At 49.4% G+C, this 16,345-nt stretch overlaps 2 protein-coding genes across 2 annotated transcripts in view; one reads left to right on the forward strand and one right to left on the reverse strand.

The window, feature by feature from the left end:
* Positions 1-2,502, reverse strand: part of WDR62 (WD repeat domain 62) — a gene marked incomplete at both ends in the record, with an annotated part of 45,476 nt that extends 42,974 nt beyond the window's left edge. The window contains one exon of the mRNA XM_082677754.1: positions 2,326-2,502. Coding sequence (XP_082533880.1) covers positions 2,326-2,502 — 177 coding nt within the window. The remainder of the gene's footprint in view (positions 1-2,325) is intronic.
* A 635-nt stretch (positions 2,503-3,137) lies between these two features.
* THAP8 (THAP domain containing 8) lies at positions 3,138-14,908 on the forward strand. The gene is made up of 4 exons (XM_082677955.1): positions 3,138-3,286; positions 11,913-12,105; positions 12,267-12,659; positions 14,365-14,908. Exons 1-4 carry the CDS (start codon positions 3,204-3,206, stop codon positions 14,503-14,505), a joined length of 810 nt encoding a protein of 269 aa, XP_082534081.1. The 5' UTR covers positions 3,138-3,203; the 3' UTR covers positions 14,506-14,908.
* Positions 14,909-16,345: the final 1,437 nt, after the last annotated feature.

The following is a 16,345-nucleotide window of genomic DNA, read 5'->3' on the forward strand; positions in this document are numbered from 1 at the left end:
TACAGATGAGGACAGAGGCCCAAGGTCCCACCCCCGTGGAGTGGCAAGGTTGGGATACAAACCCAGGTAGTCTCTGGCTTCAAAGCCAGCACTTTGTGCAGCACTTTGCTTACAGCAGTGAACAAAAGTGGACACTGTCAATAAATTCACAGTCTAGAGGTTCAACGAGTAAAGAAACAAGTGAACTTGAACAGTCGCATTTAAAATTTTAAAATTCTCTAAGCAAGATAAGTCAAATAAGCCAGTCCCCATCATGGCTGATTAAACAATTTAGAGGATGAACTAACAAACTGTGGTATTTTCATATTCTGAAGAGACTAGTTTCTAATTATTATAAAGTAAAACATTCTCAAGCAAGGTGGTGGGCCTCAGAAATGAAAGGCAAATATAAGATAGTAATAACTAATATTTATTGAGCATCTAACCAGGAGACAGGCACTGTTTAAATACTGTATTAACTTATTTAATGCTCACAACAACCCTGTGATGTGGTCACTATCATCATCATCATCTCCACCTTACAGATGAGGAAACAGAGGCCCATGAGGGTAATCCATCTGGAAGGAGCAGTGCCAGGACTAACCCAGGCAACCAGGCAATGGCAGTCACGTTTTTTTAATCTGTTAATCAGCATTACTGGGCATTAGCATAGCTGGTAATTTTTAGACTAGGTCTTTCGCAAGCTGGATGGACCCCTACACCACCAAACAAGAAAAATAAATGACATCAATCACCCAAAATATTGAATACACAATCACAGCAGTAACTAACACCAAGAGAGTACTTACAGTGTGCCAGCTGTTGTTCTAAGTACTTAAGATATGTGAGCTTACTTAAGATATGTGAGCTTACTTAATCTTCACCAGTACCCTATAAGGGAACACTTATATTATTATCCTCATTTTACAGATGAGGAAACTGAGGCACAGAAAAGATCAGGAAAGGAAGAACAGAACTAAGGTTAAAGCCCAGGCAGTCTGGGTTCAGAGGCGGTGCTCTTAACCACCTTGTTATACTGCATCTCTGAAATTACTATTGTTATTCCTCTCCTTTATACACGTTAGAGCCCACAAGGCACTTTCAGGAACATACAACATAAGGGCTATGAAGTACAGGGTTCTGGGTGAGAGACTTAGGTGGGGGTCTGCTTTAGGCTGGGGTTCAAGAAGGCCTTTCAGGGTAGGGATATTCAGGCTGAGACTCGAGGGATAGGAGCCAGCCAGGTCGACTGCAGCAAAAAGCCCAGAGAGAGGACTCACCAAACACAAAGGCTAAGAGGCGGAAAAGAGATTGGAGCCTCAGGAAAACAGAAAGCAGGCCAGTGTGACTGAACCTTCATGAGAGGGAAGCCAAGGGAAGTATGGCGAGAGAAGTGGGCAGAGGCCGCTTGCCTAGCGCCTTGCACCCAGGAGTGGGTGATATAATCAGAGTGTAGCAGAAAGCCACGGAGGAGGAACAAGATCCACAGCAGCTACCAAGTACTGACCCTCTACCTGGACTTTGTGCCAAGTAGGTCATATTCACAATCTTGTCGCATCTCCCTGCAACACCATGGTTATCGTTATCTCCATTTTATAAAAACAGACTTTGCAGCTCAGGGAGTTGGAAAACGATTTTTTAAATTGCTGCTGTGCTACTGGAATTTCTTCTACCTACTCTAAAATCTTTGTTTCTGTGTCTCAGGATTTAAGGAACTGTTCCACACGCCGTCTCCCTAACTCCGGCAGTGCTGCTGAGATTTTACAAATATTACTCACATCCTGTCCATAATTTAGGGTGGCAATATGGACTAAGAATCCCACCTTGGTAAAGGAGAAGGAAAGAGAAGGCAGCGGATGAAGGAAGGCAGGCTAGAGCTGAGGAAGAGTTGGAACAAGTAGGACTCGGGACTGAACCCTGGTAGGGACCCTAAAGACCAAGAGGGGGGTGAGGTCAACAAAAGTGGAAGGATACAAAAGTGGCCCAGAGATACGTCTAAAGGTAACTAAAGGGATAAACAGAACTAGGAGGTGATTAGCAAAACTAAAATGCGCTCCAGGGTACAAGGCCAGGGAGGAACCCCGGCAACGCTCCAAGGGCTAAGGGTGTGGCCAGGGTTTGAGAAGTGGGAGTAGGAACGACGGGCACTACCCGAGAGAGGAGGAGACAGGGCAGTGGGATGAGCCTTGGCAAAGGGGGCGGGGTTTAGAGGACTAGTCGGGTCAGAGAGCAACTAGAGGGGGTACCAACCGGGGGCTGAGAGGCGGGGCCAAAGATCTAAGGGCGGGACCAAGGGAGACCCAGGGGAACCTGGAACTGAGATGGGCAAGGCAAGCAGCTCCTCACCCGGTTCTGCACCGTGTCCTCGGGCGCCGCCGAGAGTCTCGTCCGCCGCCGGAGGCAGAGCGGTAGAACGGGGGGCGGGGAGGACTGGGCCCTCCGCGCCGGAACTCCCGCCATGATGGATGGCAACTTCTCGACTGCATCGTTCCGCGCGTAGCCTCCGGGCCCCAAGGCCGCCATCGTCACTCCGGAGCCCGGCGACCGTTACACTCCTCAACTGCCACCGAACAGCGAACGGCCGCGGGAAAGCCGGCGCCGCCGCCCATTGGACGCGGCCGGCTGCCGGTCTGGCCAATCTCAGGGTTGCCAGGCGGCGCTTTTGACCAATGAGAGCTAAGAGTCGGAGCGGAGGGTCTGGCAGGGTGGAGCCACGGCTCCTCAGCTTGATACTTGATCGAGCGTTGTGGAGTTTTTTTTAAATCCCGTCTGTGTTTTCATCTTTCAATAAATATCAGGTTTTAACTTTTACGAAGCTAATGCCAAAGCCTCCTCGCCTCGCTTTTTGCTGCCCCCCCACCCTCACCCAAGGGCGACTATCCGCGCAGTGGCAGTCGCCCGGATGTAAGCGTAGGGTGGAGCCGAAAAAGACTGAAGAGTTGGCGCAGACTCAGAAACGCCTTGACGCCACCTCTCCCCCATCATGTGATGAGGTCCGGGTGGCTAAGAGCCGGCTTTGCGCAGACATTCTCGCTTGTCTCCATTTGCCACGTGACGAGGGCGTAGCTGTGGTAACACGGCCTGGCGCGCAGTACGCAGGCACGTGACGAGGCCCCTTACGTCAGGCATGCTGCAAGCGTGCGGGCGGGGCGGGGTTCTGCGGCGCCCGGCGAGGACCAAAGTGCGACTTCAGACCGAGCAAAAGCCAGTTGGGTTGGACAGCCATGCCCAAGTACTGCCGGGCTCCGAACTGCTCCAACAATGCGGGCCAACTGGGCGCGGACAACCGCCCGGTGAGCTTCTACAAGTGAGCACAAGCGAGGGGCGGGCCTTGCAGGGAGGCGGGGCCCTGTGGGGGCGGGCCCGAGGGTAAATGCAGCAGGGCGGGGGACCTAGTCCATCTTGCCGGTGTCTGGAAGCAGGGTTAGCAGGTTGAAGAGACCGTGTTCCCAGTGTTTCACTAACAGTAGACACCGCACATGTAAAGGTGCAGATGTGTGAAACAGCAGGGGTAGACGATTAACTGCAGGTAGTGAACGGGGCGAGCGGAGGAATGGGAGGGCCGTGAAGACAGAAGTGAGGTTGGTCCAGGCTCAGAAAGAGCCTACAGTTGCCCACTCGCCATCCCCACGGATTTGAGGCATCTCAAACTCAAAACATCCGAAACCAAGCTCCTGATTTTGTCTCTCCTAAAACCTCCCATATCCTTTATTATCCTAGTTAATAGCTTTCCATCCTTACCGTCTTTCAGGCTAGAAACCCTTAGAGTCACCTTTACTTCTTCTCTTTTCTCACACTTGAGAAAGTAAAAATTAGCTTGAACTGTAAAACAAAAAAAACCCAATAACGAAAAACCTGCTCTCATTTATTTGGCTGGAATGACAGACACGGGAAAAGCTAGCTGAAGAGTTAATAGGAAAAAAAATTTTCTGTATTTTTCTCAGGGACGTGTTGCAGATGTAAAGTGACAAAACTCCCCTTCTTTTTTTTTTTTTTTGCGGTACGCGGGCCTCTCACTGTTGTGGCCGCTCCCGTTGCGGAGCACAGGCTCCGGACGCGCAGGCTCAGCGGCCATGGCTCACGGGCCCAGCCGCTCCGCAGCATGTGGGATCCTCCCGGACCGGGGCACGAACCCGTGTCCCCTGCATCGGCAGGGGGACTCTCAACCACTGCGCCACCAGGGAAGCCCAAAACTCCCCTTCTTTTGAGTGACTGCTGCTTTCTTACTAGGAAGCTTTGTTCTCTAAAATCGTAGGCCATCACAAACTGCTGTTTGAAATTACATCAGTAAGAATGAAACATCTTACTTAAGGTTTGGAGAAGTTGAGTCACTTTGACACAGAGAAGCAACCTTGATTTACAGTCCAGGTGCAGAGCTTCAGGTAAGGGGTTTCTGGACACAGTATTCCTCATCTATCCAAACTTTATTGCTTCCAAGGAGACGGACCCTGGGTCCACTTTGTAATCCAGGTCTGATATTGATCCCTTTACACACAGTTCTGCTTTGCTTTGAGCCTATCCAAACACTGTTTCACTTACATTTCACCTAAATTTCACCTATTCACCAAACCCAAATAATAATTATTTTCCTCTGTTTGATGAAACTCCCCACAGTATCTCTGGTGTACAGTTCCCTTATTGCTGTGGTAAATAAACGTGACTTCCCTAGACTACATGTTTGTCCCTGGTGGCCTTAGTCTAAGTTGGCCAGGACACATTTCCTCATCCAGTCCATTAGCAAATCCTGTTGGCTCGCCCTTCAAAGTCTATCAAGAATTTACCACTTCTAACCCCCTTCCTTGCCCCCACCCTGGTGTTGGCCAGTGTCACCTCCCGACTGCATGACTGCACTATTTTAGTAGCCTCTCCATTTGTCAACCTGCTCCCACAGTCTGTTCAGGGCTCAGATCCCCTCCCCAGCTCCCACCTGACTCTGTAAAGACAAGAAGGTGAGGCTGGAGCAGGCAGAGAACAGGTCTACAAAGCCCTACAGGAGCTGGGTCCCCACTCTCTGTCTGACCTCATCTCCTCCCTCCTGCCCCTTACTTAACTCCGCTCCAGTGTCACTGGCTTATTCGATGTTCCTCTAGCATGCCAGGCACAGTGTTGCCCCAGGGCCTTTCCCTGTTCTGAACAGCCTGTGCTGTTCCCTCTGCCTGGAAAGATCTTCCCTTTATGACCACCACTCTGTAAAATGATAACCCTCTCCCGTACATACATATTCTCCCTATTCGCCTCCTGCTTTATTTTTCCCTTTAACATTTACCACTTTCTGGCATACCACATATTTGATATATTCATTTATTGGCTCCTCCACTAGAATGTCAGCTCCATGAAGGCAGGGATGTTTTTCTGTCTTATTCCCTGTTGTGTCCCCACCACCTAGAACAGTGCCTGGCATGTAGTGGGTGCTCAGTAAATATTTGTTGGATGAATTCGATGAATGCATTTCAGGTGGGCTCCTTAGGAAACTCAGAATGCCATGTCCCAGCTATCCCTTGAGGGACCCTGGTTCAGGGGAGGAGGGCAGAGGAGTTTTTGGACCTAAACCAGTATGTCCAGACTTGCTTTTTAATATATATCACTCTGACATCGTTTATTAAGTCAGCAACTCCGAGTGTCTCCTGTAGTAAGTAAGCTCCTGCTGGACACAAAGGACCCTGACAGATCTTGTTCCTGCCCTGACAGAGCTCATGGATAGGTGCGGGGTCACTCATTGAGAACTGAGGACACAAGTTGATCCTTTCTCTTCTTCAGCACCACTGCCCCCAATCTAGTCCATTAATCCATCCTTTGACTCTACCCTCCAAAACAGTCCCATCCTGCAGCAATCACAACAAAAGCCCTAACTCCTTGGCAATACAGTTATAAATGCAAATGGCAGAATCCTCACTAAACTATTAGGAAATAAGGATTAGGAAATAAGGAAAGAAAACCCACCACATTCCTAGTCTGACCACTTCTTATCGCCTCTGCTGTCACAGCATAGCCCAGGCTGCCATCATTTCTTTCTTTCTTTCTTTCTTTTTTAATATTTCTTTCTTTATTTATTTATTTTGGCTGTGCTGGGTCTTAGTTGCAGCATGCGGGATATTTAGTTGTGGCATGTGGGATCTTTAGTTGTGGCACGCGGACTTCTTAGTTGCAGCATGTGGACTTCCTAATTGTGGCATGCATGTGGGATCTAGTTCCCTGACCAGGGGTCGAACCCGGGCCCCCTGCATTGGGAGCGCGGAGTCTTACCCGTTGGACCGCCAGGGAAGTCCCCATCATTTCATAATGAGACACTGTGATAGATGCTTGCTGGTCTCCCTACTTCTACACTTGCTTCCCTTACAGCGATGACAATAATAACTTGGTTAAAGAGCACTTACTGTATGCCAGGTAAGTGTTCTAAGTGCTTCACACATAATAATAAGGAGAACAGTGAGAACTGTGCATGGCAGCCAGGTGACCGTATAAAAATCAGTTCATGCCCGTGTTGTTTAAATCCCACCAGTGGCTGCCAGGCTGTTCCTCACACAGGCTGACCCATTCCCACCTCAAGGTCCATCCCTGAGTCACTCTTGAAGAAGCCATTTAGCTAAGAGTTTGGTGAGGAGCAGCCTCCAAAGGAGATTCAAGAGAGGGCATGGATGCTAGGAAGGAACAAGGTGAAACACTGAGGGAAGTGGCTGCTAGGAAGTAACTCAGAATTCCTGCCTGGGTGCCAAAGGAAACATTCATTAGTTGTGATTTAGGCCCTTTCAGGAACAAGTGACAGTCATCTCTCATGGCAGGGGGAGGTGTCTCACAGGTAGGAATTGCATCTGTCTGGCAGTAACAAAGTCCTGAAATAATAGTGGATTTACCAAATTACGGGGTCTGTAGGAATCAGCGTGGTTAGGTTATGCTACAGTAACAAATTCACAGAATCTCAGTGGCTTACCACAGCAAAGGTTTATTCCTCACTCACACTAATGTCCTTTGTCGGCCATTTGTGGCCCTTCTCTACTGTATCTTAATTGGGGATTCAGGCTGAAGGAGCCTCCCCTACCTGGAGTATTGGTGGTCTTGTGGGAGGGGGGAAAAGAGAAAGTGGGGAGAATCACCCAGTGGCTCCTGGTAAATTGCATACTTAGAAGTGGCCCATATCACTTTTACTTCTTTGGCCACAGCAAGTCTATGGCAAGCGTCAGGTCAGTAGAGTGGAAATGTGTATCTTCGTGTGGGGAAGGGCAGCAAATGTCTTGAACAATAATACAGTCTACCGCAAGGTTTATTTTTCTCTCACATGAAGCAAGTATAGAGGTTGGCAGATGAGCACTGGTGTGGCAGTTCCACAGTCATCAGGGATGAGGGTCCCATCTTTCATATCCATCCAGTGGCTGCCAAGTACCTCAGCCATCATGCCCAACCATTTCTGGTAGGGAGAAAAGAGAAGGGATGAAGAGCAAAAGAGACACAACTCTAAACTGAGCTGGTCCCCTTTACAAAGCCTCAGAAATCCCACCCAAGGGTAGGTTCTTCATCATTGGTCACCCCTCCAAAAAACTGCAAAGGAGCCTGGGAAATGTAGTCTTTTGATGGGCAGTTAACCACCCTGAAGACATCCTGAGTTATGTTAGTAAGGAAGAAAAGAAGAACTCTTAGCAGTGCTGTAGATAGAATGGCCAACAAGACTAAAATATTCTATAAAAAAAGGAGGACACTGGCTGTGCACTTAAGGTAGAATTTTAGAGAGGGACATTTCCTATCATAAATGTTGCCATCTAGAGGAACAAAAGAGAATAAAACCAAGACCAAATTAGGAAGAGGTTTTCTGATATTACTTTCCTCCTTTGCGCCTTGAGCTGCTTCTGATTCCATTTGATAACCCTCTCACTTTTAAGGTACCATCCTAGATGTATCACCCAACATGGCCAGAACTTAGTTACGTGGCCCACCTACTGCAAAGGAACCTGGGAGACAGTCGTCTAACAGGGCACATTATGGCCTCAAAAAAGTTGGAGTTTGTTAGGAAGAAGAAGAGAGTGGACGTGGAGTAATCAGTTGGCAGTCTCTGCCCAGGAGTAGGTGGGAAGTGCTGGTACAAGGGATTTCATGTTCGTGTCCAGGCAGAAGGAGGCTGGTGAGAACATTTGGATCTCAGTTTGAGGGTGAAGGAACTGCATCGGCCAGAGTTCCTGGCTCTGTGCCCTGGGGTTCTGCTCTTTGGATGCCACGCTCTCCTCTGAGTCAGCCCTTCTGTCCTCATTCACCAGCTATCCCCCACTTCCCTCTCTGTCTGCCTTTCGCCTGAGAAGCCTTCCTTTGCTCCCCACCAACAACCTCTGTCCATCCCATCCACCTCCTACCCACTGGTGGCCTCTTTACTTTCTTATGTGTCTTTCCCAGTGTTTCTTTATGTAAATGCAAGCAAATCTGAACATATGTTCTTGTTTCCCCCTTTATTACTTTGTTAGTTTCCTATGGCTGCTGTTACAAACTCCTGGTGGCTTAAAACAATAGGAATTATTCTCTCACAATCCAGATCGGTTTTACTGGGCCAAAAATCAAGGTGTCAGCAGGGCTGCATTCCCCAGGAGGCTCTAGGAGAAAATCTGTTCCTTGCATCTTCCAGTTTCTGGTGTCCGCAGGCATTCCTTGGCTTTTGGCCACATCACTCCAATCTCTGCTTCTGTCATCACATTGCGTCTCCTCTTTTATCTGTGGTAATATGTTCTTCTGCTTCCCTCTTAAAAGAATACTTGCAACTGCTTTTAGGGCCAACCCGGATGATGTAGAGGATAATTTTACCCATCTCAAGATCCTTAACTTAATCACATCTTTTGTCATGAAATGCAATATTCACAGGCTCCGGGGATTAGGACATGGATGTCTTTTGGGGGACCGTTATTCAGGCTGCCACAATTACGAAAAGCTGATATACTCTATTTGGAACCTTGCTTTTTTCACATAATGTATGCCTGACAATAGCATATCAGTTCATACAGTGCCTTCAGCCTATTTTAGAGCTGCATGGTATTCTTTGTGTGCATATGCCTGAGTTTATTTGTCCTGTCTCCTATGGATGGGATTGTCCCCCACCCTCTAACACTCCTTACTCTTCCTTTTTAACGAAGAGAGAGCAGGCCTTAAAGCCCTCAGCAAGTAAAGGTATCAGGTGTTTTTATGGTTAACTCCTATTTATGGAATTGATACTGGTATTCCATTTTCAATTGTGGTTTAAAGTTTCTCTTTTAGGTATCTTCATTTAATACTTAAGTTGGTCAATTTTAAGAAAAATATTAAGTAAATAATGTCACAGGGCTTCCCTGGTGGCGCAGTGGTTGAGAGTCCTCCTGCCGATGCAGGGGACACGGGTTCGTGCCCTGGTCCGGGAAGATACCACATGCCGCGGAGTGGCTGGGCCCGTGAGCCATGGCCGCTGAGCTTGCGCGTCCGGAGCCTGTGCTCCGCAGCGGGAGAGACCACAACGGTGAGAGGCCCACGTACCGCAAAAAAAAAAAAAAAAAGTCACAGATATGGAAGACATTGTGAAGGTGGGATGTGGATGACTGACTGTATTAGTTACCTAATGCTCCATAACAAACTATCCCAACATTTAGCAGCTTAAAATAAACCTTTAATGTTTCACAGTTTCTGGCAGCTCCCACAGAACAAACTGGCCAGAACTTAATCATGTGGCCACCTCTAGCTGCAAATGAAGCTGGGAAATGAGGTCTTTATTGTGGACAGTCTTGAACCAAGGTCCAAATAGAAAGTGAATTGCTATAAAAGAGGGCAAAAAGAGACGTTGGGGACAGTGGCACCAGTTAACGGGTGGCACTACTTCTTATGGACACAGAAGTAGTTGGGCGCCTGTAGAGGGTGCCTTATCAGATAATCCCTATCCACTCCCACTGGGAAAGCTTTTATTTAATTCATTAAAAAAAAAACTTTAAAATTAAAAAAATTTTTAATTGTGGTAAAATACACATAACATAAAATCTCCCCTCTTAACCATCTTTAAATTCAGTAGTATTAAGCATGTTCACATTGTTGAGCAACCAATCTCCAGAACTTTTTCTTTCTTTTTTTTAAAAATATTTATTTATTTATTTTTGGCTGCATTGGGTCTTCATTGCCATGCGCAGGATTCCCCTAGCTTCTCTTGTTGCAGAGCACGGGCTCTAGGCACACGGACTTCAGTAGTTGTAGCACACAGGCTCGTAGTTGTGGCTCGTGGGCTCTAGAGTGCAGGCTCAGTAGCTGTGGCGCACGCGCTTAGTTGCTCCGTGGCATGTGGGATCTTCCTGGACCAGGGATCGAACCCATGTCCCCTGCGTCGGTAGGCAGATTCTTAACCACTGCACCACCAGGGAAGTCCCTCCAGAACTTCTCCATCTTGCCAAACTGAAACTCTATACCCATTGAACAAGAACTCCCAATTTCCCTCCCCTCCCCCCAGCCCCTGGCAACCACCATTCTACTTTCTGTTTCTCTGAATTTGACTACTTTAGATACCCCATATAAGTGGAATCATACAGTATTTGGGTTTTTTGTGACTGGTTTATTTCACTTACCGTAATGTACTCAAGAGTCATCCATGTTATAGTATGTGTCAGAATTTCTTTCCTTTTTAAGGCTGAATAATATTTCATTGTATGTATATACCGCCTTTTGCTAATCCATTTGTTGATGGACCCTTGGGTTTCTTCCCACTTTTGGCTATTGTAAATAATGCTGTTATGCACATGAGTATGCGCATATCTCTTCGAGACTCTGCTTTCAATTTTTAGGGGGTGTGTATCCAGAAGAGGGATTGTTGGATCATACGGTAATTCTATTTTCAATTTTTTGAGGAACAGCCGTACATAGAGGCTGCTCCATTTTACATTCCCACCAGCTGTGCACAGGGTTCCAGTTTCTGCTCGTCCTTGCCAACACTTGTTATTTTGTGTTTGTTTGTTTTTGTATAGTCGTCATTCTAATGGTTATGAGGTGATATCTTGTGGTTTTATTTGGCATTTTCCTGATGATAAATGATGTTGAGCATCTTTTCATATGCTGGTTGGCCATTTGTATCTTCTTTGGAGAAATGTCTATTCAAGTCCTTTGCCCATTTTTTAATCGGGTTATTTGTTGTTGTTAAGTTGTTTAAAAACTTTTTAACATGTTTTCAAGCATACACAAAAAATAGAGTTGTTTAAATGAATCCTCGTGCATCTATCACTCATTTACACCAGTTGTCAACATTTTGCTAATGTTTTTCATCCACCTTCCTCCCATGTACATCTTTAATGCAGTATTTTAAAGTAAATTCCAGACATTAGGTCTTTTATCCATAAATATTTCAGAATATTTTTCCAACAGATGACTATTTAGAAGGTTAAACCAATATAATTATCACACCTAGCAAAATTAACTTCTTACAATCATCTAATACCCAATTCATGCTCAGTTTCCCCCAATTGTATTAAAATGTCTTTTTACAGAATGGCTTGTTGCAGACAAAGTCCACATCTGCCTTTGGACTGATGTTTCTTAAATCTCTTTTAATCTATAATCCCACCCCTACCCCCATGAATATGGGATCTCCCACATTCTAGATTTGTCCAATTCTGTAAACTGCCTCCCGAGATTCATATGGAGGAACAGACTGGAGGGGAAGGGAGAGTGACAGTGGGTAAAGAGACCAGGAAGGAGACTGTTGCAAAAACCCAGCCAGGGGAGGCTGGAGGCTGGATGCGAGGGTCAGCGGAGGTGGGAGAGGTGGGCTGATGCTGGGTGTTTAAAAGGTGGAGCCTGAAGAACTGGATGTGAGTAGGAGGTTGAGAGCCTGTTTGGGAGGCAGGGCCAGATTCTGGCCCAGGGGAGGCAGAGGTTTGGAGCTCAGGGACCTCTGGGTGTGCGTATCCTCATGGAGGGGTGGGGTTGGACCTGATCTCGCTGACCCCGCCCCCCGGCAGGTTCCCCCTGAAGGATGGTCCCCGGCTGCAGGCCTGGCTGAGGCACATGGGGTGTGAGCACTGGGTGCCTAGCTGCCACCAGCACCTGTGCAGCGAGCACTTCGCCCCCTCTTGCTTCCAGTGGCGCTGGGGCGTGCGCTACCTGCGGCCGGATGCTGTGCCCTCCATCTTCTCCGGAGCGCCGCCCGCCAAGGTGAGCTCAGGAGAGTCCCATTGCTGGAGTCTGATCCCCCGCCCTCCCCTCTGAGGGAGGTCCCTCCTGCAGGCTGACTCTCAGCCCTCCACTCCTGAGGAATTTTCCTTGGAGTCCGGCCCTGATGTCCTCGATCCCCCATCCCTTGCCTTGTCTTCCAGAGGCAGACGAATTCCCGAAGCACCGAGAAATCAGTCGTGCCTCCAACTCCGCAGGAGGCCACGTCCCTGTCCCCTGGTCCAGCCGTCCCGGCCCCTGGCCCCGTACAGCTTGTGGTGTTGGGGCCAGCATCCGGGGGCCCCGAGGTCCCAGCCACCGTGTTCCTGACTCCCCTGCCGCGTCCGCCGGTTCCCACGGGGCCGCGCCCTGGAGTGTCGGCCCAGCACCCCTGGCCCGGGCTGGGCGCGGCGCTGGGAGCGCTGCAGCGGCGGGTGCGGAGGCTCCAGCGGCGCCACGAGCGGCACCAGGCGCGGCTGCGGGCTCTGGAACAGCTGGCGAAGCAGCTGCGCGCGGAGAGCCTACTGGCGCCGGCGCACCGGGGCCGGCTGCGCGCGGTGAGTGCCCTGCCTGGCCCACACAGTGGGTGTGCTTTCAGCTAAACTAGAGTCCAGAGTTGAAAGTCAGAACATTTCACCCGTGTTTCCAAATTTCTGGCTTGAAAAAAATCAGTATGGCAATGCCAAGCAACTATCGGTGGGAGCTGAGTAGTGGCTGCTAATATTATTAATAATATTATAATATTTAAGCAGCCCTTACTCTCTTCTAGACACAGAGTAAATAACTTATTGAAAACTCACTATGACCTTGATATTGAAACTGCTCTTGTCCCCATTTTCCATATGAAAAAACTGAAGCACAGAGTGGTCCAGTAACTTGCCCAAAGCCAGGCAGTCAGTAAGTTGCAGAGCCAGGATTCAAACCCAGGTGTCTGGTCCCAGAGGAGGCCTGTGCTCCTCTGTGGGAGAGCTCCCTGCCTGGCCCCTATAGAGCTTGAGTTTGCAACTCTATACTAGAGTCTCCCAGGCCCTATCTAAGGCCATTTTGCCCCTATGTTTTACTGCTGAGTATTTTCTGGCGTGGGGAGTGGAGGGGATCATGTCTTTTTTTATTTGGCCACGCCACGCGGCTTGTGAGGTCTTAGTTCCCCGACCAGGGATCGAATCCATGCCCCCTGCAGTGGAAGCACAGAGTCCTAACCACTGCACCACCAAGGAATTCCCAAGGGGACCATGTCTTTAAAAATCAAAATTTGACCAGGCCTTTTTCCTGCTTAAAACCCCAGGGTCAAGCTTGAGATCCCAGGGCCCTTGTTCCTGCCTGGACAAGGGAGGTGGGAGGGGGTTTCAGAAAGCCCCTGAGGTACCTCTGTAGCTAAGGTGTCTCAACCTGACAGCCAGTGGGTTGGGCCTGACTCACAGATGTTATTCTTTTGGCCTCAGTAATGCTGTAAAATATTTTCTGGTCTTTCCTGAAGGCTCAGCAAATCTAGCAGCACTGGGTTCGCATCCCCAGATAGTAGCAGTCAGCTAGAGCTGCAGTGGCTGTCCCCGGAGGCTTCATGTTTGAGACTGTGGCCTGAACCATGCGGGAGCACAAGAGGGACATACGAGGGGGTGGGGGTGGGGGCAAGGACATAACTCAGACTCAGGCCTGCGGCTCTTCATGGAGCCTGCCAGGGCCCCTGGGCTGACAGTGTCTCTCTCTGCCTCCCCTGTCCCCATTCCATCCCTGTCTCTCAACCTCTTCCTTTCTCTCCCACATTCATCTTTGTCTTTCTGCCCCCTATGTCTCTGTCATCCCATCTATCTCCCCACTTCCCATGTCTCTCTTCTCTCCCACATTCATCTTTGTCTTTCTGCCCCCATGTCTCTGTCATCACATCTATCTCCCCACTTCCCATGTCTCTCTTCATCTGCATCTTTATCCCCCATATCCATATCCCTGTCTCCCTGCCCCTACATTTCTCCCACCCCCCATATCTGTCTCTCTGTGTCTCTCTTCCCCCACATCTCTCTCCCTGTTTCCCCATACCTCTTTATACCCTCATGAATGTCTCTCTGGTTCTCACATCTCTCTCCTCACATCTCTCTTTGCCCATATCTCTCTCTGTCTCCTGACACCCCCCTCCCACCTCTACCTCCCTGTTCCTCACCATTTCTCCCCCTGCCTCCACTTTTTCCTTCCCTCCTTCCCTCCCCTCACTCCCCTCATTCCCCTGTGTCCTCCATCTCTACTACTTCTTTGCCTGGGATGGCCCAGCTCCCTGGACCTGAGGAGTCCCAAGCCTTCACCATCATCTGTGGAGGGCCTGACATAGCTGTGGTCCTCACCCAAGGTCCTGCACCTCCCACCCTGGACGCCAAGCCTGAGCTCCTGGACACTCAGACTCCCAGTGCATAAGGACCAGGACAGATGACAGAAGACAGAGGAAGAGAGACGCATCAAACGTGGGCTTGGCCCAGCCCCATGACCCATGACTGGGGCATAGCAGTGCCTCCCTCAGGGCCCTGGCTCCCACCACCTCCTCCTAGGGACCCCTTGAACCTTAGGGCTGACCTGGGCCCAAGACCCCTGTCAGCAGTGATTACCCTGGGAACCAGGTCCCAACCCCACCTTCAATCTTTGCGGTCAGTAAAACATTCTCAGAGCAGAGCAAGGGTTGTTTGTTTGGAGAGAGTTGTACCTGGTTCTGAAGAGCCCCTTGTACCCTTTGCCAAGGCTGGTGCCAAGCTGGGGATACAGCAGTGAACACAGCTGACAAAAGTCCTGTCCTCGTGGTGCTCACTTTCTGCTTGAGCAGAAGATGAACTAGTAAATTAATAAACAGTATAATTTCAGGTTGTGGTAAGTGCCGTAAAGACTGAATGAAAATGTAATGGGCTGGGTGGGAGGGAGGACTCTCTAAGGAGACAATGTTTGAGCAGACACCTGATGATGAGAAGGAGCTGGCCTGGAAGGCACGTGGACTGGATGTTCCAGGGAGAAGAACAGCCTCTGCACATACCCTACCATCTAAGGTATAAGCCGGAGGAAGACAGTGTTGCTATGGCGAACACTGAAGCAGGGAAGGGAGTGTTTGTGTGTGAGGAGGGTGGGGTTGGGATGCAATGTTAGATAGAGCAGAAAAGGTCTCATTGGAAAGGTACCAATAAGCGAAAGCCTAAAAGAGAGGAGTAAGGGAACCAGGTATCTGGGGAAAGAGCATTCCAGGCAGAAGGAATGCCAGTGCAGAGGTCCTGGGGTGAGGAGGAACAAGGAGGCCAGGGTGGTTAGAGTGGAGTGACTGAGGGGGAGAGTGAGAGGAGGTGAGATTGGAGAGATGACAGGGAAGTTCCCACAGGGACTTGTGGGTTGTGGTTGAGACATTGGCTGTTACCTGCAGTGAGGTGCAGCAAGCAGATGCCTTTAGGAAGGTCCTGATGTGATAGGTGTTTTTTTTTTTTTTTTTTTTTTTTTTTTTGCGGTACGTGGGCCTCTCACTGTTGTGGCCTCTCCCATTGCGGAGCACAGGCTCCGGACGCGCAGGCTCAGCGGCCATGGCTCACGGGCCTAGCCGCTCCGCGGCATGTGGGATCTTCCCGGACCGGGGCACGAACCCGTGTCCCCTGCATCAGCAGGCGGACTCTCAACCACTGCGCCACCAGGGAAGCCCTGATAGGTGTTAATAGGTCCCTCTGGCTGCATATTGGAGTGTTGTGGGGAGCTGCCATAGTCCAGGTGGGAGAGGATGAAGGATGGACCAGGATTAGGGCCTGGGACTGGGGTGAGGGATGAAATTCTGGAAATATCTTAATGGAGCTACTGGGCCTGTACATTAGAAGGATGAGAGGTGGAAGGCAAAGTCAGCTAGCCCTGTTCAGGCTGGGATGATTGTGGACAGTGCAGGCCACAGCCAGTCAGGTGTGACAGCCCAGCCAGGATGATGGGGCCGGGAAGGCCTCATCCCTGGGCTGGCTCCTGGAGGTCTTTCTGGGGGGAGGAGTCCATTGGCAGATCTATCCCCTAGGCACTGCCAAAGCCATGTAGCACGGTGATTAAAAGCCCAGGCTCTATAGCCAGGCCACTGGGATTCAAGTCTTAGCTCCATTACCTGTTTGCTGTATGCCCTTGGGTAAATGGCTTAACTTCTCTGGGTCAATGCTGTGTGCGCACTATGTGATAATGACAATGACAGTGATTATAGGAGTCTCCACAAAATCATCCCTCTGAGACATCCCTTGTCTAGGGTGGACATGGAGTA

This window comes from Grampus griseus, assembly GCF_964374135.1.
Source record: "Grampus griseus genome assembly, chromosome: 19".
Lineage (NCBI taxonomy): Eukaryota > Metazoa > Chordata > Mammalia > Artiodactyla > Delphinidae > Grampus > Grampus griseus.

Excerpts from the sequence above, each read along its gene's own strand:
- THAP8 (XM_082677955.1), top strand. The coding sequence starts at position 3,204 with ATGCCCAAGTACTGCCGGGCTCCGAACTGCTCCAACAATGCGGGCCAA. Across the intron at positions 3,287-11,912 it reads CGCCCGGTGAGCTTCTACAA|GTTCCCCCTGAAGGATGGTC; the intron begins GTGAGCACAAGC and ends GCCCCCCGGCAG. Across the intron at positions 12,106-12,266 it reads CCGGAGCGCCGCCCGCCAAG|AGGCAGACGAATTCCCGAAG; the intron begins GTGAGCTCAGGA and ends CTTGTCTTCCAG.